Genomic DNA, 23,683 nt, shown 5'->3' with positions numbered 1-23,683 from the left:
ATCCCACGTTTTGGCAAACTAACAGTCATGGGATGCTTTGGCGAATTGAGAGTGTTCCTAGTGATTTAAATTGTCAGCCTCCTCTCTCTTCTCAATCTGTTGACGCGAAGAGTTTTCATGATGTTTCACCAAATTTGGGATTGAAACTCTCCAAGTCAATATATTTTCTATATGAAAAACTCGTTGAGGTGAACTGGCACAATTCAGAAGAACTTGACACATTATCTGACCATATACAGCAACTCAAACCAAAGTTTCACTTGGAGTTTGAGTATGATAATATTAAGTTTTCTGTTGTGGAGCAGGGGATAGAAATGTCTGAAATGGAACAAATGGAATCAGAACAAGATGCTATTCAGACTAGTGATGGTTCTGCAATTGAAACTATTAATGTGGATGAAATAATCAAGGATGATGATATAGCCCTTGATGAGGAGACATAGTTTCTTTCAGAGGGAAATATTTTTCTTGGATTTGTAGATGAGGTTTTGATGGATGACTGCAAAAATGAAGAGAATAGTGTATGCTGGAAAGGCTCAACCATTGAAGATCTGGAATCAGCCTTTAATAACCTGCTCATTTTAGAATTTGAAATAAAAAGTTGGAAGCCAGCTTGCTGTGAGATAGTTTCTAGAGAATGAAAACTCGTGGAAACTAAATCAAGTTACAAGGCTAATAAAGTGGCAACGAAATCGCTCAGCTTGGATGAAGTTACCACATCTGTCGCAAGTAATTTTTTAAATGTGCTGGGAATTGATCATAGTCCATTTGGGTCTGAGTTCAGATAGTGAACCTGAGTCTCCTAGAGAGTGCTTGTTAAGACAGTTTAAGAAAGAAGCCATAGCTACTGGGAGCTTCATTATAGACTTGGATAGAAACAAAGAGCACGAAGAATCTGGCCTCTTTGCTCATCAGGCTGGATCTAGTAATGAGGAGCTTTCTGGGGATCTTGATTTGTCTTTGGTTATTCAGGGTTGCTGAACAGGAGCATCAGAGGGCAAGTCAATTGCTATGTAGAAGAAAGAAGGTGAAGGCACTTGAAGACTTGGAGACTGAAGCTTTAATTAGAAAATGGGGCTTAGATGAGGTGGTCTTTAATTGTTGAAATGATAAATGATATCACTAATCAATGAATAAACAGTTTTTCATGAATCATTGAAATATTTATATGTCATTATACATCTCATTATTGGTTTCCATGTATGGGGTTTCCTTATGGAACAAATGGTTTGTATTATTAGATCAATTAATTGAGCCATCTCCTTTCTCAGGAAATTATCTTTTTTTTTTGTTTAGGCTGAACTCTCTTATTTGCTTCTTGTAAATCTTGGTAAGGGTTGGTGTTTAGGGGTGGGCCTATATTTCTTCTGCAAATGAAAGACATGCATTGTTGTAAAGCTAATAAATATGACATGCATGTGAAAAAGGTAAATTGAATACAGGTTCGTCCTTTAAAGGGTGACAATGGTCGTCATCTGGTGTTTTACTACACCAACAAGGGAATTCATATTCATCTCAGTCCAATTTGTAATAAATCAGACTCTTGTAGAATCTATATGATGATCATTTGCCACCTCAAAGTCTTGGAATTCAGGATGCTACATGTCAGGCTTTACTTGATGCAATTTACAAGTGGCACATTATGTCTTAAGAATATGTTATATTCATTAAGTGGACATGAGTAGGTTTTCTACTTGGTCTCAAATGGTCTTGGATTTGCCCAGTGACAGTTTTCATAAAGACAATATGAGGGTGTTACGAGGAATGGTTAAGGCATATATGTCCACCATTACCGAGCAAACACTCGGATATGAGTTGGGTGTTTCACGCATCTAAACCCTGACCAATAGTTATAGGGAAGACCATCAATCCCCCACCTAACCTGGAAGCTTGTGTGTGCTCTCAAAAAAAGATTAAAGCAAGTGATGCATGAGGCATTAATCTATATTCAATATACAAATGCATACGCAAAAGCATAAAAAGTATGCATGCTGATAATAAAAATATACAAACCAATAAACAATAAATAATTTAAAGCATAAAAGGATGCATGTTAAAAAAGTACAGACTAACAAATATAAAACACATCAATTAGACAAACAACAAAGCTTAGTTAGCGAAGTCCTTAGTGGAGTCACCATTCTGTCACATGTGTGCAGCGTCGCGACGAACATCGTCCCAGACCAGGATCTTTGTGGTTATGGGTGAAAAGAACAAGGAATTCCTGATCTTTATATATTAAAAAAAAATAGAGTTACTACCTAGTATTTTGGTCACTGGAAACTCTAATTGGTTTCAGAGTCTGGATAAGAGGACTGATTGTGTTTAGGAAGGACACCTAGTACACATTACCTAAGGTAAGATGCATTGTATAATTGTCTAATATAAACTAAGGTATTGTTATGTTTTCTAATCATTAATCCATTTAAGGTTTAAGAAAAGTCTTCTTCGATAAGGAAGTCCTTATCTTATCAGGTTAAAACATAATCATTCAAAAGTCAAAACATGAAAATAAAAGAAAGTGTATTGGTTTCACCCCTAGTCCATCTTACCTAAGGTAGGATGCATTGTTTACCTGTCTAATATAAACTAAGTGTAAACACCCAACAAAAAAAAAAGGAGCTAAGCCAAAACGACTTCACTGTCGCTACCAATTTCTGGATCGACAGCGGCATAGTTTGCTGTCGATTTCTAGATCGGCAGCGGCACAGTACTTGGCTACTGATTACTGGATTGGCAGCGGCACAATTTTTGGTCGCTGATTTCTAGATCAGCAGCGGCACAGTCTTTGCTGTCTATTTCTCAATCGGCAGCGACACAGTTTTTGATTGCCGGTTTCTGAATCAACAGCGACATAGTTTTGGTTTCCGATTTCTAGATCGGCAGCGGAACAGTTTTTGCTGACAATTTCTGAATCAACAGCAATGCAGTTTTTGGCTGCCGATTTCTGAATAGGCAGCGACATAGTTTTTGGCTGTCGATCTCTCAATCAACAGCGACATGGTTTTTGTTGCCGACTTCTAAATCAGCAGCAACATTATAAAACCTAACAAAAATTAGTGTTGGACTGGCCTATCCTATGGGAGAATTGGAATAGGAACCAGAGTAGGATAACTCAAAAGAGGGATATAAACCAAAGATATCCAGCACCCAAACACCCCCCTCTAATTTAAGAGGGGGTATAAATGCAAGGAGAGAGGGAGGGTGACCTTTCCTCTTCCCTAAATGGACGGTCAGCAGCCCTAGGCAGAAGGCCCTCTCCCTTTTTCCCAAAGCAAAACCGGTCAGTTGCATGTAGCAGACCCTCTCTCTCTTCCCAAAGAGAAGGCTGAAACCGACCAGCTACATGCAGATCTCCTAGGGTGCTGCGTGAGAAGAGAGCTAGAGGGAAGGAGAAGTGATCGAAAACATGGTGGAAGCTGGAGCCTAAACCTTCCTCCAGAATCGGCAGCAGTTATGACTGCAGCACACACATCCCTTCTCCAAGCAGAAAACCGAACCCAATCAGCCTGCATGCCACTTTCCCTTAGCGTGGAGTGAGAAGTGAGTAAGGAGAAGTAGACAAAACCAAAAACCTAGGAGAAAGAGGAGCCTAGAGGTCGGCTGGACAACAAGAGAAGGAAAGAAGAAAACCAAAAAGGAGAGGGAGAGCAGGCCACCACAACTTGCATTGAACTTGTTAAATTCATGAGGTATGAACCATACTACTCCTCCACTTGTTCTTAGGGCCTTAGGATTGAAAGGGAGAAGAAAACATAAAGTAAATAGCCTAAGATTCTCATACCAACTATTAAGGAAAACTAGACAAGAATGAGAGACGCAAAATGGGGCTGAATAGGGAACCTAATTCCAGAACATTTAACAGAGGAAATGTATAATTTTGAATGCAAAAAACTTAGAGAGGAGGTCGGCCATGATGAGGGCTGGACAGAACATAGATTAAAGGGATGAAATGCAAAGATGATGATATTGTTAAAATTGCTTAATTAAGTGAAACCGAAACAGAATTATAAATGTGTTAATGTCATGAATTCTGCATATGTGGTTGAAGAACTTGTATGAAAATGTGCTGGTCGATGTTAAGTGCAAAAAAAAGTGTGTTTGTAACCTTGAAAGCATGTTACAGTTGAAACAGACATCTAATGACAAAGTATGTGCTGGAATTGAATTTCCAAATGTGTTCATGCTAAAATTGTATGATTCTGCTAGATCCAAAGAACGAATTGTGGTGTTGGCAGTGAATTAGTTTTCGCTATCAAATTGTGTTGTCGACAGCGAATCAATTTCGCTGCTGAATTATGTTGTCTACAGCAAATTAGTTTTTGCTGCCGAATGGTGGTGTCTACAACGAATCAGGTTTCACTACCGAATGGTGTTGCCTGCAGCGAATCAACATTCACTACCAAAATGGTGTTGTCTGCAGCGAATCAGCATTCATTGCTGAAATTGTGTAGTTTGTAGTGAATTAGTATTCGCTGCTGAAATTGTGTTATTGACAGCAAATCAACATTCACTTCTAAAATTGTGTTGTCTACAGCGAAAGCCTGTTGAAATTGTGTGGTCTACAGCGAGTCAACATTCGCTACCAAAATTTATGTTGTTTGCAGCGACCAAGTGTTCGCTTTCGAAAATTTATGTTGTCTGCAGTGAAACAGCAGTCACTACCGAAATTGCGTTGTCTGCAGTGAAACAGCAGTCGCTGCTGAGATTGTGTTGTCTACAGCGAATCAGCATTCACTGATAAAATTGTGACTACAACGAATTAATATTCGCTACTAAAAATTATGTTGTCTGCAGCGAATTAGTGTTGTTCGCAGTGAATCAGTTTTTGCTTCCGAATTATAGTGAGATAGTTCGCTGCCAAATTAGGATGTCAGCAACTAATCTGTTTTCGCTGTCAAATTGCATTGTCCACAACAAATTGGTTTTTGCTGCCGAATTGCAGCGACTCAGTTTCTGCTGCCGAATTGCAGTGAATAAGTTTTTGCTGCCGAAATCGTGTTGTCTGCAGCGAATCAGTTTTGCTATCAAATTAGGGTGACACCAGCGATTTAGTCGTTGATGATTCTGCATTCAGCAAATCTGCCACTGATGAATTTGCGTCACCAGTTTTTGTTGACAAGTTTTGCAGCAGTTTTACATATCAGAATTACACCAATGGTTAAAATGGGTGCACTGTGTGATCATGATATACAGAACACTGGAATATGAACTTGTATATATTTAAAATGTGCATGGTGACGAGTTGGGTGATTATTAAATACGAATGTACTGATTTTTAGCCATTGATGTCTTAGGAGGTGCGGCCAAGATTGGATCTTCGTCAGGACAAGGACAACCCACAGGTGGAACAGGTAGGTGGTTTCCACCTTTTTCTCATATGATGTTTATGTTTTGAAATGATTTACATATGATGATATATTATTAAATCCTTGTTGAATGATGAAATGACAATGAAGTGTTTGATTGAATTCTTGATGATTGTCGAAACAATTATGAAATGTCGATCGAGTTCTTGATGAATGTTGAAACGATGATGACAATGTTAATGTTTTGAAATGACCTGTTTGATGTGGGTCTATTATTGTGTTGTGATGAATATTAAACCGACTATAAGATGTTGATTGGGTTGTTATGAATTTGGGCTGCTGACGAATGGTTGTATGAGTATTATGAAGGATCTACTATTGTGTTTTATTGAATGTAATTGTGATGAATGGTTGTATAAGTATTACGAAGGATTTATCGTTGTATTATATTGAATGTAATTGTGACGAATGGTTGTATGAGTATTATGAAGGATCTACTGTTGTATTTTATTGAATGTAATTATGATGAATAGTTGTATGAGTATTACAAAGGATTTACCGTTTTATTATATTGAATGTAATTTTGACGAATGGTTGTATAAGTATTACGAAGGATCTACTGTTGAATTATATTGAATGTAATTGTCACGAATGGTTGTGTGAGTATTACGAAAGATCTACCGTTGTATTATATTGAATGTTAATTGTCACGAACGGTTGTGTGAGTATTATGAAAGATCTACCGTTGTATTATATTGAATGTAATTGTGACGAATGGTTGTATGAGTATTACGAAGGATCTACTGTTGGATTATACTGAGTGTTAATTGTCACGAATGGTTGTGTGAGTATTATGAAAGATCTACCGTTGTTATATACTTGAATGTTAATTGTCATGAATGGTTATGTGAGTATTAAGAGGGATCTATTGTTGTATTGTATTGAACATTAACTGTCATGAATGGTTGGATAAGTAATATGAAGGGTCTACTATTGTGTTATGTTGAATGCTAAACTGTTATAGAATGTTTGCTTGTGTATTACAAATGATCTATTATTGTGTTTATTGAATGTTAAACTATTACAGAACGTCTGTACGAGTATTACGAAGGGTCTACTATTATGTTATAGTGAATGTCAGATTGTTATGAATCATTTGAATGAGCATTTCAAAGGATATTATCATGTTATAGTGATTTCATAAACCGCCTCTAGAACATTTGATTGGTTAATGATTAGCTTCGGCTAATGGCATCCTAAGTGGATAACCGCGATGAATAAATGATTAGTTTCGGCTAATGGCATCCTAAGTGGATGACCATGATGAATAAATGATTATGTTCGACTAATAGTGTCCTAAGTGGATAGTAGGATTTGAGAGTTATGAGTTAGTTTCAAGAATTGATGCATTCATGTATACTATGTTTTGTACATACCAACTATATGAGAGAACTACGATTATTGTGCTTTAAGGAGGGAATAATGTTAGTTCGGTTAACGGTATTCGAGATGAATGACCGGGTTTGAGTATTGTAATTAGCCTCTGTAATTGACGAATTATTAATGGTGGTATTTACATAAGTAATGAGAAATGAAAGAATTATGCTCTTTTGGTCCATGAATGAAATGTAACATTAATGTTACTTTATTATGTTTTTAAATTACCTATAATGCTTGAAATTATCTTGTGCTATAACAGGGACATCATACCAACATGGTGCATAAGGAAATCTATTTCGCGGCACACACATCTTGAAAAGAACTATATATTCGTATGTTATGGGTGATATGAGTTATGTATGAATAGACATGTTAATCGCTCAATTAGTCATCCGACCCCTTTTGTAGAGATTGTAATGAAAAAAAATTGAAATGGAACACATATGTGAATGTGAGATCATGTTGATATGATGTGTATGAATATACGTATGCGGTATTCATCTTATAAGGATGTCATGTTGTGAAATTACATAAGGTCAGGATAATGAAAGTACTAGTTATGTAACTTGTTGTTCGGCACTCTTGTATGAACTCGTGATGATAATGCGACTAGAACAGAAATGTGAATTTATGAGTATGTCAATATGATGTAATGTAAACCTATGAGTATGAAAATATAATATTTTGGGCATGTGTATTGAGAATCTATTTTATGAGAATGTTGATTTATGTTATCCTATGTGGATTGTGCCTTGTTAATAAATAGAATGCAATTATAAATACTCAAACCTAGTAAAAAACAAAGTCCATCAATTTTGGCCTTGAAAAAGCTAGGTCTAATCGTTATGTTTTCTGATCGTTGGTATGTCTAAAGTTTAAGAAAAGTCCTCGATAAGGAGGTCCATATCTTATCAGGTTAAAACCTAATCAATCAAAAGTCAAAACGTGAAAAATAAAAGATAGTGTTTTTTTATTTAATATCGAAAGTACATCTTACATATAAGTTCATAGTCCTGTATAGTAAAAGAAACAAAATAGATTTTTAGTATTTTTTGAAATGTAGACCAAGTTCTCATGGCTTTAATAAACTAGTTATTAATCCAATATACATGCAAAATATAAAGATAATTTTTTTTATGATTTTTAGTATGCTAAATTATGCAAATATAATTTTGGCTATATGCAATTTGAAATAAAATTGTATTTTTTATTATTTTTTATGTTTTTATAAGAAAGATTTTATTGTTTTCTTGTGGAAGAGAGTCGATTTATTTAATATAAAAAAACACCTCGCATATAGGTCTCAATTTCAATTATTAAATTTTGAGGGTAAAAAAAAGTGGGGATCTCAAAATTAATTGCAAAATGATCTTCTGTACATTTAAAAATTTAACTAAAGCCACGTTTGGCAAAACTCAATAATGTGTTTTAAATCGAACAAGATACCAATTAAAAAAACAAATCATTTATCAATCAAACTTAACTCAATAGCAAGCAAACATGAAATTCAAACATAATCCTTGATGTTGCAACATGCAAGTCGTCGAATGATGGAGCTACCTCTTGAAATCGAAGGTTGTTTTGGGTTTAATCATAAAGTTATGATTAGAGGGAGTCGCTACCTAGTATCATGGTCACTAAGAAACCTATGGTCTACGAGAGTCTAGGTAAGAGAACTAGTTGTGCAAGGGGAAGACACATCAACCCCAGTACATCCTACCTAAGATAAGCTACATTGTTGATTAATTGTTATCCCAAGTTGTGTTTCTATTTATTGGTATCATCTATGATTCAAGGCATATCTCCCTTCGTGAGGAAGTCTCTACCTTATCAGGTTAAATCCTAATCGTTCAAAAACCTAAATTCTAGCATCGCGTTTATTTTTATTTTTGTATCATTAATTCCTAAGGGTAAAATTAAACAAATTATACCTCCAAATATTAATTAAACAAATTAATTGTTTTGAGATTTTTGATATTTTAGTCAAACCCTAATTAATAATCATAAACTGGTTACGATATCCATTTTGTATTTTTAAAACATGATGAAAATATGATTTTATCTTTTTAGAAGATATGCATGAAAAACCTTTAGGATTTGCCAACATGCATGGAAACAACATATTTTTTTGTGTTTTTGAAATGAGAAAAAAATTTATTTTGGATTTTGTTTTGAAATTTCAGAGAAAACCGAGTTTGTTTAATACCGTATCTGTATCTTACAGTGTAATTCTATAGTCCGATATTAAATGAAGTTCTAAAAAAAATATTTTTAAGTTTTTCATAAATAAAGGAAATTTTGTTTTTGAATTTTTGAAAATTAAGTATTTTTAATATCAGTTTTGTATCTTACAGTGTAAGTCTGTTTGATATTAAGCAAGAACTATTGAAAAACATGCAAGGGACCCATTTCAAAATGGTCCCTGAATTTTTCAAATTATTTTAAAAAATTTTAAAGACCAATTTGGCTAGACACGCAAATAAAGACAAATTAAAGCTAAAGGGAAAAGGCTTAGGGCATGTTTGTCAAACACACCCTTAGCCTAAAGTCAAAGGCATTAAAAATGCCTTTAAGGTCATGTTTGGCAAAAAAAGGCTTTAAGGACCGAACAAGGTCTTATTTCTTAAGAAAAAATAAGTCATGCCAAACATGCTTTTATGTCTAGATTGGGTTTGGCCCAACCACATGGGCTGGGCCTATTGGGCTTAATGTCCAAGCCCACGAGTACGGGTTCAGCTTAAGCCCAACCCAACTTGTTTTATTGGGCCAAATAAGCCTATTTTTTATACGGGTTGAGCTTGGTCCAACCCATCTTTTTCCACCACTAGGCCGACCCAGTGGTGGTTTTCTCTTTACATGCCAATAATGTGAATTAATCTTCACGTTACTAGCATGTATAACATGCAAGTAAAGAATCAAGAGAAGAAGAGGAAGCTTACTTGGTCATGAGAAGGGTGCTAGTGGTGGTGCTGTTACTGGCATCTCACAACAAAGGTTCTTGAGAGTGGTGAATCGTGATGGTGCTATCCAGAGAAGAGGGGTTTGTTGGTTGCTGGACAATGTTCCAATAGGGCAGAGGGGGTGTTTTTCTTCACTTTTTTTTTTTCATAGCTACCATAGAGTTGGTATTTATAGGGGGTGAGGGACATCATGTGGAGATGCATCATAGCCATTCATCCCTCTCAAACCTTCTTAGCCCTTGATGCAAAAAACTAGAACCCAAAGAACTGTTGGGAAGGTTGGTTATGCAAAGGTTTTTGGACTAGCTTTGCAGACATATCAAAGAAGGGGCAGGACTGAAATAAGGTTGGTGGGATCCTCCTTCATAAAAAGATCAGCGAGAGGAAGCTTTTGTGGTAATTGGGATTACACTGGAGAGGAAAAATGGCGCCTATAACCCCTTTCTAAGCAAATTGTCTCTACTTGTTTTAGGTACAAGACAATGAACAATGTCCTTCAAAATGACATCGTTTCTCTTTTTTTTTTAGTGTTTTATACAAAACGTGCCATTACATTTAAATGAAATGACATTGTTTTAGCTCTTTAGGTTTAAATTAGGTTTAAAACTCCTCTTTCAATTTCAGCCCTCAACCTTTTGATTTATTCAATTAGGTCCTTAGTTCAATTTTGATTCTAAGAATCAATTCAATTTCACCCTCGTCAAGTTTCAAAAGCAACCCCTGATTTCAGCGCATTTTTTTATCTTGGTCCTTAGTCTTGGATATTTCCAATTTTATCCTCAATTGACTTTCAAACTTCTAATTTCTTCAATTTCACCCTTGTTTTCAACTGAATTTGGCCCCTGAATTAGTGTACCTTTTGCAAAAAGGTCATTGGTTTTGAATTTCTTCAATTTGACCCTTAATAGACCCCTGAACTTTGATTTCTTTCAAATTTGTTCCTGATTTCACCCAATTGTGTTTGGAAAATTTAAATTTGGTCATTTAAAATTCAATCTTCTCAATTAAGCTCAAATCAAGCTTTCAAACTTAATTTTCACCAATTAAATCCCTAATAAAATTAGTAATTCAATCTTCTCAATTAAGCTCAAATAGCTTTCAAACTTAATTTTCACCAATTAAGTCCCTAATAAAATTAGTTTAACCTATTAAAAATATAATTAAGTTCTTGCACCCAATTAAATCTTTTAATTTGACCCAAATTAATTCTTAAACTTAATTAAACCTTTAATTAGGCCTATGATTAAATCAAATTGACTTCTTAAAAATTTAATTAAGTTCTTGCACCTAATTAAATCTTTTACTTTGGTTCAAATTAATTCTTAAACTTAATTACACCTTTAATTAGGCCTATGATTAAATCAAATTGACCTATTAAAAATCTAACTAAGTCTTCAGACTTAATTTTTATGCAAAGTCGTCCAATAATCATTTAATATGACCTTGAATCTGCATTGTATTTTTAGTTTTTGGTATAATGGGGTACAATTGGGATCCCAATTTTGTCTAAAACTCTAGCTTGGTTCCTCCATACATTTGAAACCATTCTCAGTCTACTCTTGCCAAGTTGCTAGTCTTTTTTATTTTATTTTTCAGATTTTAAAAGAAAACGATCATTTTAGGAAAAATCTAAAAATTGAACTACAACACATGAATCAAAATCAAAACTCAAATCAACATAAATTTGAACACAATCCCCAAATCAAACATTTAATGTTCAAATAGCAACCAACCTTAAAAATAAAACCCACAATCAACACAAATTATCAACTCATTTCAAGATCAAAAACACACATCAAACCAAATTAATAATGTCCAAACAGTTCAAACATTATGCACAATAATAAGCAATTTTGTCCCAAACTTCACAATATTTTAGCAATTTGTCTAAAAAATCTCTTTTGTGAGTGACGATTGGTTGTTATAAAGATGGGTCTAGGGTTTGCTAGTGTGTAAGAGAGAATGTGAGGTATAATGCTTCTTCTTCTTCTTCTTTTGGGCTAATGCTCTCATTTCTCCTTTGTGTGTGAGATTCCCACATTATTTATAGCAAAATATTTTTTCTTTTTCCTCCTAATTGTTTGGTCCTCAAGCAAACTTGGTGACCAAGCAATCCAAAATCAATTTAGTCCTTTATTTTCTTTTTTTGCACTTTTGGTCCCCCTGTCTAAAGTTTTTTTTGTTTTTGATTTTTTTGAAAAAGACAACGTTAATATTGACTCGATGAGAAAAATAAATCAATGATTTTGAAATGAGCGCGTGAAAAACTAAACGCGTTGAAAGTAAATTTTTAATTATTTTGAAAAGATGTTGAAAAGGATAAAAACGATGCAAATACATCAAAAATATAGTTTTTGTGTTTTCTGTTGTTTTTTTTCTATTTTTGGATTTAAAAAAAAGTAAGAAAAAAGGGTAAAAATTAAGTTATGACAACAATCATTAATTGTTACTGACTCTAAATAAACTTAGTACTCCAAGGGTGGTTTCTTTGAAAATATCCCTAACTCCTATAATAGTAGCACCCTCAGCCTAAATATGAGCAGTCCCACCATCCTTGCTCTCCTCTAAAAATATAGCACCGTTTTGGTGATGCAAAACAGTCCCCCGAATGTTTCTATCCATATTAGACACACTATAGATAGATAATCATCTTTCGCTCCTCAGCTCCTCTAATAGAACTACCATTAGGGTTTGATTGCCATCCAATTGACCCTACATCGGGACTCTAAGTAGATTCAATTGTCACTCCTCCCTCTTTTTTAGACTTACTAAACTATCCCTTGCCCTTCTTCGAAAAAAAGGGTATACCCAAAGGGTAATCTACATCCTTTCATTTTCAAAACCTAAACTGACCCTGCTGGCCCTCTCTCATACATTCCTCTAAGGCCTCTTCCGCCTTAACAAGTTCTCTAGTTGTATCAAACTTAAAAGTAATTAGCCCTTGCCTTAATTCCTATTATGATCCATCTCGCAAGCTTTCAATCATGTGTTGCTTAGTAGGTACATAATGTGAAGCAAACATGGAGAGAATGAAACCTCCTCTCATAATCAAGCACCGATAAGCCTTTTTGAATCAAGGCCAGAAACTCCTACTTTTTCACTCCACAATGATATGATGAGTAAAAATAATTTTCAAACTGTATTCTAAATTCAGTCCATGTCTATGTTCCTACAGGTCTCTTCGATCGCACTGTATTCCACCAAGATCATGCCCTATCCAACAGTAGATGTGTAACACAGTTCATCACACCTGAACTGATACAAACAAAGTCAAGTCCAAATTTGGCTTTAAAATATCTACTGACAAGTTTTGCGAGATTACTCATATATCTCAAAGTGTACATCAGAACGAGTTGAAATTCTACAAGAAAATACTAAACACATGAAACTATATTTTGAAAAATTTTCAAGTCTAATGGAGTTTGGAAAAATATTATTCCAAAGGGTCAAAGTTACTAACAAATCTTGTCAAATATGCCAGAATAGACCTTTGTGTACTGTTTGAGACATATTTGGAGCTACAAGTTGAATGCTGTTGTGATTCAAGTTGGGCTAGAAACTAGACATCTTAATATTCTCAACCATATATGATAGGCCTGGTAATTCATCTAGACAAGAGAGAACAACATGTTTGAAGTCAGGACTCAAAATCTGCCAAGAATGTGCGAAAATTGGAGATTAAGGTTATATGGAGGAATTTTGGTATGAAGTCTTTGTTTTTATTATCTTGTTTTATTTATTTAATATTGAATAATTATTTTTTTAATTTGGTTTTGTTGTGGCCCATTAGACATTGTTTAAGAGTTTATTTCATTATTGGACTTGTGTTAGTTGATTACTAGTTTAGGCCCATTAGCTTGCAACCTAAAAGGGGTCCATTAGGGTTAGTTAGAGGAGACTATATTATGTTTTTTTTTCTGCAAATTTGGCAGCAAGTTTAAGAATAAACGTGAGTTTTTTTGTTTGTTTGTTTGTGGAAAAACAACATTTCTTTATAGGGACAAATATCGTACACTGACTTATCGAAAATTAACTGGTTTTGTGACATCATTTGCATACTTAGAGTTTTTATATACAAGATTATCTCTGGGCCAAATCTTTTTCCAATACCTTTGGTTCTTAGGTATAAGGTTACCTTTAGGTCAAGATTCTATCAAACTGGATTTTCAACTTTTTGGGTTGTTATCTACTTTGTTGGGGGTTGCTTGACCATGTGATCAAGATGTTTGCATTAGTTGGTATCAGAGTTAGGCTCTAAAAATCAGGTTATATTCTTTATTTTCTTCTTCTTAGTTTTGGCTTCCTTTGGTTTTGTTGTCTTTGATTTAGTTTTTTATTATTTCATATCTAGAGCTTAGTAGTTTGCATCTAGGGTTTCTTAAAAAAACATTTGTTGCTATCTCAAAATATATTAGTAGCATAAAGAGTAAAATATATAATTATTTAAATTCTATAGAAAAAATATTTTTTTTTGTAAAAAATCTCATTTTTACCCATGTATTTTTTTATTTTAAAATAACATGTCTTTTTTATTAGCAACATGGTTTTAAAAATAAAAAATAAAGTTAATTAAAATAAATATTAATAAAAAAACTTTCAATAAATTAAATTAAGGAGAAAAAAATATATTTCTTTAATAAAAAACCCCTTTCTTTATTCATGTAATTTGTTTGTTCCAACAAATATATTTTTATATCATTGGTTTTTAAATAAAAACATACTTTAATTTGAAAAAAAAACAAGTTTTAATAAAAAAAAATCATGACTTGATAATTTTTTAAAAAATGTATAAAAAACAAAATAATAATTAATTTAATAAAATTATATAAAAAATAACAATGAAAAAATAAGAAAATATTTATATTTTATTTTTATCAAATATTCATAAATAAATTTTAAAAAGTCTAGAACTTAAATTCATTCATAATTATTAATATTACTATAAAAAATACAATCTTATTAATCATGTTAGGATTTCATAATCTAGGAATTTCCTCCACAAACCTTTTCTTTGATCAAGGTTCTAAAAGCATATGATATTTTTCAAGCTTCCAATGACGGTAGAGTTAAATATTGGTTGGCCAACGGCACGACATTGAAAAAGAAAAAGAAAAAAAAAAACCCACATTATTGGGAGTAGAACCCACAATTAAACTAAAATTATACCTGCCAACGTGGATTATCGTAACGGTTAACACCACCAATTTATTTTTTTATGGAAGACCACAGCTTGTACGGTCATGATTGTTTGATTAGCCGGCATGACGCTTGTTTCTAGGTATTAAAAAACACAATTCCTCTAAAAAAAACCTATGATTTAGACTGTTTGCATCATAGTTTTTATTCCTGGTTCGGTTGAAGGTCTGGATTTTAGTTTTTAATTTAGTTATTGGATTTTTCAGGTTAATATTTTTATTAAAAAATTTAAAATAATATCATTTTAGTAAAAAAACAAAAATCAATGGGTTGCAATTGAGTTTTTGACCGGATCTTGCCAGGTCAATCAGGTTGCAGGGTCAACCCGTCGGGTCACACAGAGTTTTTTCTTTCTCTGTGTTTTCTTCAACCCGGTCCAGTTACAGCCTTAAATCAGCCGGGTTTGGATCGTATTTTAATACTATGGTTTGCATCGTTTGATGAATTTGTCTAACTATCATATGATTTGTTTGTAACTAATTCCAAGCGGCATGGATCCAAGCTATCCTCTCCTTTTAAAAAAGGGCATCAACTCAACTATCTGTTTTTTCAACTCTTGCTTTGGCCAGGGATCATAACTCAACCTCTTTTTTCTCTTTTTCTTTTTTTTTTTTTCTTTTTGCCCCTTGGAATTTGGATGGACAACGTGCTAAGATGAGCTCAAGGACGGCACCAGTTAAGAGCATGGATGGATTCCAACTTTCTTGTGATGATGTTGTTTTTTATTCTTTTTTAGTCTTTATTCTAATATATTGCCATTTTTTTCTAATAACTCCACATTCCAGACATATTTTGCCACCCCCCAGATTAAAAATTCACATGGTAAATTTATTTAATCTTATCCTAACTTTCCGAAATGATTTGAAGATATATATATATATATAAACAAAAAATGAAGTGAGGTTTACAAATTAATATATAATTTTAATTGTTTTGTTACCACATGTATATTAATTATAGCTCAATGGTAAATATATATGCGTGACTTAAGATAAGGTTGCATGTTTGATGTGTACATATATAGAGTAAAATTATTTTCATTCCATAAACAAGTGAAACATGTTAATATATTATCTTAATTGCTTGGTTAATAAATATGTGTCCTAGTTTAGTTATTAATATACATGGTTTAATTAAGATGAAGTCATAGATTCGATCCATATTGAAAGCAAGATTGTTTAAATTCCATTGATAACAAACAATCTGCCATTTTTGTATTTTTTTTTCAAAAAAATAAAATAAAAATAGACATGCTTCAGCTTTTTTTTACAATTACATGATTTTTTATTGGTTATTTGAGTTTTTTAGTCTCTTTTTAATTTTATCTTTTAGTTTTTTTTTTCCGATTCAATATTTTAATATGAGATTTTATTTAATTTTATCTTTCAGTATTCAGTGTTTTTTTATCATATAATAAAATTTTTTTGGCTCTTTTTTTATGATCTTTTGTTTTTTTTCTAGTTTCATCATTTAATATGATTTTTTATTTTCTTTGGGTTCTTCTATTTTTTTTTATTTTTTGTTTTTTTTTTCAATTTTATCCTTTAATATGAGTTTTTAAAGATAAAATATTAGGTTAATAAAAAATTAATTATTTTTTTATCATATAATCAAAGTTTTTTGGCCCCTTTTTTTTATCCTTTTCTTTTTCAATTCTAGCCTTTAATATAAGTTTTTGTTCTTAATTTCTTTGGGTTTTTGGACCTCTTTTTTATCAAATTATTTTTTTAATTCTATTATTTAATATGAAATTTTTATTTAATTTTATCATTCAGTATTAAGTTGATTTTTTTTCTTTAAACCTACCTAGTAAATAAGGTCATGTTGTAATAATTCCAACACAATTCAATTTAAAACTCAGGCTAAATAAATAATGGGATCAAAATTTTTCAAGTTTTAATTGTTATACCATGATTTTTTTCATGAAGCTAAAAAATTTCCGATAATTTAGATATTATTTCTTTACACTCAGTTGGTTCTATATACATAGAGAACCGCAGCACTAGTGTGGACAATAAATTAACTAGTTGTTTACTAAAACATGATTTGAAGTTCCATTGGGATGGATATTTCATCTCTCTTTTTTTTCTTTCTTTTTTCAGAATCACCATTTGGTTACACATTAAAGAATAGTTTCATACAGGAAATAGTGGGTGTTAAGATACTAAGCTCACAAGATACACCTCACATGCATGCCCCTTTAAGTGAATCTTGGGGTAGTCTAAAATAACACCCAACAATTAAAAAAACAGTGAATTATTGAAGCAGCTTGTGCTTTCAGCTCGCTGGGAGCCACTCTAAGCTTTATAAATAATAATTATTATTCAGCTAACATGCCCATTCTTGGGGTCCTTAATTTCATGATTAAGGAAACTATTTCATTATATTCATAGGTCATTGGACTTGCAATAAGTTGGTAGAGAAATTAGAAAACCTGTACAAGTTGAAAAATGGGAATCTGCATATCCTCTGCATCTTCAGAGATACACCAGGCAGATGATGGCCTTGAAAATGTCATGCATGTCCAAGAAACTATTGTTTCTCACGGAATTGAGAAGCTTGGTTCTCTTTACTCTAAAGAAGGTAGCAAAGGAGTAAATCAAGACGCTGCTGTTCTTCACCAGGTTGGTTGATGCTACTTATCCTTCACTAGATTTCACCTTTTGTTTTTAGAACTTCCGTTGCTGATTGAAACCTTTTCTATTTAAAGGGCTATGGAATGGAACATGGAGCTTTCTGTGGAGTTTTTGATGGGCATGGAAAGAATGGTCACATAGTGAGCAAGATCGTGAGAAATACGTTGCCATCGCTCTTGCTAAATCAAAAGAATGCTTCAGCAAAGATGAAGACTGTTAGAGATCACAACAATGAGAAAGCAGATGATGGTTTAGCACCAAGTGAGGGTTTCCATAAATGGAAAGAGGCTTGTATTAGTGCCTTCAAGGAGATGGACAAGGAGATCAAGCTTCAAGGAAGTCTAGACTGCTCTTGCAGTGGAGCCACTGCAGTGGTTGTTTTAAGGCAGGTAAGAAAGCATGCTGGTTTTGGTTTGAGCAAACAAATCCCTATTTTGGTCACGTGTAAAGGAATGGTGTTTATTTATTTATTTTCTCATTCTTATGTTTTTTATTTGGAAAAATGAAAACAGGGTGATGATCTTATTATAGCAAATCTCGGAGACTCAAGAGCAGTGTTGGGCAGAATCAATGATCAGAATGGAATCATGCCTGTTCAATTAACTACAGATTTGAAGCCTGGAGTGCCAGGTAAGGCATCCTTTCTTCTCAAGTAAAAGGCAGAATTACAACAATTTTTCATGATCCTATGCAAACTTATCCTCTCGCTCATTTTTTAAATTGGATCCTCTTATAATCCAGGCGAAGCAGAAAGAATAAGGAAATGTAATGGCAGAGTACTTGCACTAAAGGAAGAGCCACACATCCATCGAGTCTGGCTACCTCATGAAGATTCTCCAGGCTTAGCCATGTCTCGAGCTTTTGGAGACTTTATACTAAAAAATCATGGCATAATTTCATTACCAGACATCTCTTATCACAGAGTAACTTCCAAGGACCAGTTCGTTGTCCTTGCATCAGACGGGGTAAGCAACTGACTCAACACAAAGATGTTGGTGGAATCTTTGTTTTTTTTTTTTTTTTCAAAGGTGAAGTAATAAGTACTGATTTGCGTCTTGCCTCCTGATTCTTAGGTGTGGGATGTGCTTAGCAACAAAGAAGTGGTATCCATAATTTCGACAGCAGATAGTGAACTGGCTGCAGCAAAGTCAGTGGTGGAGGCTGCTACAGCTGCATGGAAAAGGAAGTTTACTTCTTCGAAAGTGGATGACTGCACGGTGGTTTGCCTCTTCCTAGAAAAGAGAAAACAGCAGTCTGACTTCATCTTTTAGCCAATGTCTTGTAATAGTTGAGCACTGCCCCTCTTTCCTTTTTAGTGCAGCTTATGTTCATAATGTTGTAATACTGTCAGCTATTTTCAGATTTCTCATTGAGAAACCTTGAGAACCGAGTATATAGTATGCAGTGGGCACAAGAATCGTTGAAAATGCAGAGAGATTTTACAATAATCAACAAAACAACAGTGAACACTTTGAGAACCGAGTATTAAAGCATCCAACGATTTAAGTTGAAGTAATCCCCAAAAAACTCGAAAATCGCATGCCGACCAATCTCATCCTAACGCTTTATTATGTGAACCAGAATTTCTCCGTCCGTATAGTCTCATAATGGGTTCAAGACCGTATATAATCTGTTTTTTCATCCGAGGCATGCTCATTTAGATTTCAGACATAAGTTGGTACCTTTACTATTTAAAGAATGAAAGGCAAAAGGAAATGCATCCATAACAATAAGATTAAATAGTTCTTTTTAAATTGAGGAAGAAGAGAGGACATTCTATGTTCAAGAAGTACACAGTTGCAAGTTAAAAACGGACAGCCTATGCAAACTTTCCTTTCAAAAACTAGAAAACGATCCTGTCAAAGTCGTAAAGGGTATTTTTGTATCCCCACACAGCCGAGTGCAAAATTGCTGCCAAGGTTGGTCCCTGCGTTCAGAAATCATGCTTCATTTTTCAGATCATCTCCAAGCAAGTCGTCGTATGAAACAGGTACCCTGATCCACTCATGCACAGATTTGCGTTTCTCATCAGCACTAGACTGTTCGTGCTGATATTGAGATGCAAGCTCATTTTGAGAACCATCAGGTACACTGGCTGGCGCCTCATCAATGAAAGCGAAGTCAGACCTTTGAGAGGAACCCTCATTGTTTTGCTCCGGTTCTCGCCAAACATTTTGTTTCCTGAATTGCTTCTGCAAGAGAGGATCAGATATGCAGATTGTTAGCATTCAAAAAGAAGATGGAATGTAACACAAGCGGAGGCACAGTATGATACAAAGATCAGTAACATGCATTGAAGTGGCTCAGATACAGTGACAAAGGATGTAATTTATACATGGTTGTGTTCACACTAAGGCATGATCCCAAATTTTGCTTACTTGCTGGAACAAAACAATAGTTCATTAATCAGATGCATTCACACACTCACCGCTCAAATTCCTTTGCTCTTTTCATTATCTCTATATAGGCCACCGGTTCTCTTGTTTTCATGGTATTCAATAATATCCCACCACCTGTTCGAAAACGTCTTCCATCAGCTGTCATCTGTCCTCCACAAGACTGGATTGCATCCACCTGAAACTTCCATTATAGCATGCATATCCCAAAAAAAAAGATCTAAATGGAACAAACAGAAACATAGCAAACACTTGCAAAAAGGATTGGGAAGAGAAAAAGGAGTGGCAGTAAAGCAAAAAATATGCTTTCAATATACAACATAAAAGGTAGCACAAGAACAGAAATGGTGTTGTAAATTACCATCAAGAATGCAAAGCAAGAAACTAGCAGAAAAAAAAATAACTATCAAAATAAGTAAATTAAGGAATTATTGTTTGCCAACAACCAAACAGCTGGTCACCAGCATAGTAACTACCTAAAGCAGTTTTGGCTACAATATCAAAGGATACATTAGGAGTATTCATTGGTCTATTCTACGACCTAAAAGAAAGTGGATCTATGAAGGAGTTCAATGATCTAAGTTAAGAAGTTTGGGTTAAAAATGTTTAAATAGATCTACGAGGAGTTCAATGATCTAAGTTAAAAAGTTTGGGTTAAAAATGTTTAAATGTGTCTCTTTAAACTTTTGTTTACTTTTCAGATCATATTTGAAACTAAAGGAGGAGTTTGGATGCGATTTTAATTTGGTTAGAAACTAGACATTTTTACCTTTCCGACAATATATGGTAGGCTCGCTAATTCATCCAGACAAGAGAGAACAACATGTTTAAAGTTGAACTTAGAATTTGTCAGTAAAATACGAAAATGAAAAAGACATTATTTTCTTAAAAATTATGGATTTCATTCACTACAAGAAGTCATTAATGCTTTGGAAACTTATGTGGCAGCCTTTGGGTTGTTTATTTTACAAGAATTTCATATCAAACAAGAAGAATCACTACACCATTAAGCAGTTTTATCGACAGAATAATTCCGTCGGTGTAAGACACATAATTCGTCGGTAAAATTTGTTCCGATAGAATATGTTTGTTGGAATATTGATCGTCGGTAATTCCCATTTCCGTCGGTAAGTCTGTCGGCAAAAAAAAAAAAAAACAAACATTGACGGTCTTACAGACGGGGAAAGCGCGCAAAAAAAAATTCTCGCGCTAGAACTTTACCGACGGACGTATTCCGTCTGTATTTCCAACGGTAAATCATCGACGACCAGTCCGTTGGTGATGGTGGCATGGGCCGTAAATATTTCAGAATTCTCTATAAAATACCGACGAATATAGGTTGTTGGCAATGTCAACGGTAAATCACCAACGGACTGGCCGTCGGTGATTGTGGCATGGACCGTAAATTTTTTTCAACTCTCTGTCTAATACCGACAGACAAATTCCGTCTGGAAGTTCGTCGACATTTATTTAAAAATATTTTAAAAAAATTATTTAGAATAAATATTTTTTTTTCAAATATTATATTGATTAATAGTAAAAAAAAACTAATTAACCAAATAAAATTGTATTAAACGTTAAAAATATAAAAATAATGTTAAATAATATTCATCTAAATATTCATTACAAATTTATTGTGTTTCAAAACAATATTAAATTAGAATAACGGCGGAGCTGCATGAAAAGGAGGAGGAGGAGGAGGTTAGTTGTTCCCAGGACCGTACGACCAAAAGGGGGCTGCACATGTATCATCACTCATCCTTGATCTAATGTGCATGACCATTTGACGGAACTGATCATAATTCATCGAGAGTCGTTCATATTGTTGTTTCAAGGCCATGAACTCCTCAGACTGAGTGCTCGATACTGATGAAGAGCTCCCAACGGTTGAAACACTACGGGCCATCCGCAAGTTTTCAGCCGTAGTGTTGGAGAACCCGTAGACCCGATTTTTATCGGGTCCACCAGACGATCCTACCTCCATCCACAAATCCGGATCAAAATCCGGATGGGTCGAAGGATCGTCCCTATATCTCTCCCTCAACCGGCTATTATAGGTCTCCTGAATTTTTTTTTAAATCATCATATTCAATTCAAGAAAATAATAACTTACGAAATAAAATTATTGAACGAACATACTACGAAGTGTTGAGCACGGTTGTCCACAAACTATTGCACCACCTTTTGACGGTCTTGACTCCGCACATGTGTCTCTACAAACAGCTCCATTGGGCTCGGCTCACGTCTAAGAGACGTAGCCTGTAAGGAAAAAAAAGGTTGCAAGTTAAATATATTTATAAGCAACAAAAAATTAATTAACGATATATTTCATTTAAATTAATCTTACCATCCGCTTCGCATGTGCACTAAATGGAACGGAGCCGCCAGTGTGTATGGTCACCAAACCATGAATTTGCCGGTTCCGGTTGTCGGCACCGGACTGTGAGCATCGTGCGAACCGATCAGACATCACGTGCTCAATATATTGCATCCATATATCCCCCGAGATGAATGGCGGTTTGAACTCCCGCCAAACCACCACCTCATTCCAGCCTTCTAGACTGTTATCTCTCGCATATCTTTTTGCTTTTTTTTTTGTGTCATACCAAAAATCACGCAACCTACTTCCATAGTAACAAATTAGAATTTAGAACATAAAATTATAAAACAAAAAATTATATTATTTTCGATGTTACCTAGTTGTCGCGTGATTCTCCCATACCCTCCTCACAACATTGTTGTTCGCGCTATCCCACTCAAATTTGTGTTGTGTATAAATAATTCATTTAAAATAGAAATAGTACAAGATATAAAATTATAAAAATAATTTATTAAAAATAAGCTGGAAATTAGAAGTTAACACCTACCTGAAATCATCGAAACCATGCATCGATATTAGGTCTCCACTCAAGATGTTTGGAAACTGACTCCATTAAAACAATGAAATCTCCATCGACGATTTAAACGCCGATGTTATTTTCCGGGCAGCCTCAATGTTTGTGAACCTGAAATTAAATAAAATTAATAAAATATTAATTAGTTGTTCATAAATTATGTTATAAGTATAAAAAAAAAACTAAAACCTAAACAAACTGACATTGGAAGGTTATCCTTCCATTGTGCCTGGTACTTGCAGGTAAATTGACCCCACTGTAAAGGCACACCGCCTCTGTGCTGTGAAACTGCGCTAGAAGAGGCAGCATCACAAGTTGGCGTAGATGCCTCTTCGTGATCAGCACCATCATCGCTGCTAGAAGAACTAGCTGCAACCATCTGCTGACGACGTGCTGTGGATTTCATTCTACGCATCTACATAAATTTATACGAATAATTACATAATTAAATTTGATTATTTAAAAAAGAACTCGGCAACACCTCCCATATACTGGAGACTACCCACAGTTTTCAAACCTGCAAATATTTACAATAACCACAAACCAATTGACTCCATTGGAAAATCTTATATACAACCTAACATCTATAGAAATTTAACATCTATATATTTTCAACTAACATCTATAGAAATACATAAATGACAATTAAAATTAATGGAAATAATAAAAAAAACATAACAAGCAATAATAGAATAAAATTGAGTTAAAATAATTAAATTTAATTCTTCATTTCCAATTACCATTTCCATGGTAAATTCAACCATAACAATTAAAATTCAACAAAATTTTCAAATAATTATTACAATACAAACAATAAAATAATTAAATTTTCATTCTACACATCTACACAAA

At 34.0% G+C, this 23,683-nt stretch overlaps 2 protein-coding genes across 2 annotated transcripts in view; one reads left to right on the top strand and one right to left on the bottom strand.

Moving 5' to 3' along the window:
- The first annotated feature begins 17,217 nt into the window (after positions 1-17,217).
- Positions 17,218-18,968, top strand: LOC7467936 (probable protein phosphatase 2C 72). Its single transcript, XM_002324114.4, has 5 exons — positions 17,218-17,529; positions 17,616-17,930; positions 18,054-18,171; positions 18,283-18,506; positions 18,615-18,968. The coding sequence occupies exons 1-5, from the start codon at positions 17,356-17,358 to the stop codon at positions 18,810-18,812; spliced, it is 1,029 nt and encodes a 342-aa protein (XP_002324150.3). The 5' UTR covers positions 17,218-17,355; the 3' UTR covers positions 18,813-18,968.
- A 303-nt stretch (positions 18,969-19,271) lies between these two features.
- Positions 19,272-23,683, bottom strand: part of LOC7467937 (uncharacterized) — a 29,608-nt gene continuing 25,196 nt past the window's right edge. Inside the window, exons 3-4 of the mRNA XM_052449082.1 lie at positions 19,970-20,115; positions 19,272-19,758 (exon numbers count right to left, since the gene is read on the bottom strand). Coding sequence (XP_052305042.1) covers positions 19,482-19,758; positions 19,970-20,115 — 423 coding nt within the window. The 3' untranslated portion in view covers positions 19,272-19,481. The remainder of the gene's footprint in view (positions 19,759-19,969; positions 20,116-23,683) is intronic.

Source organism: Populus trichocarpa, chromosome 18, assembly GCF_000002775.5.
Source record: "Populus trichocarpa isolate Nisqually-1 chromosome 18, P.trichocarpa_v4.1, whole genome shotgun sequence".
Taxonomy (NCBI): Eukaryota; Viridiplantae; Streptophyta; class Magnoliopsida; order Malpighiales; family Salicaceae; genus Populus; species Populus trichocarpa.
The sequence above is the reverse complement of the archived record's forward strand: the minus strand, read 5'-3'. Positions and strand labels throughout refer to the sequence as shown.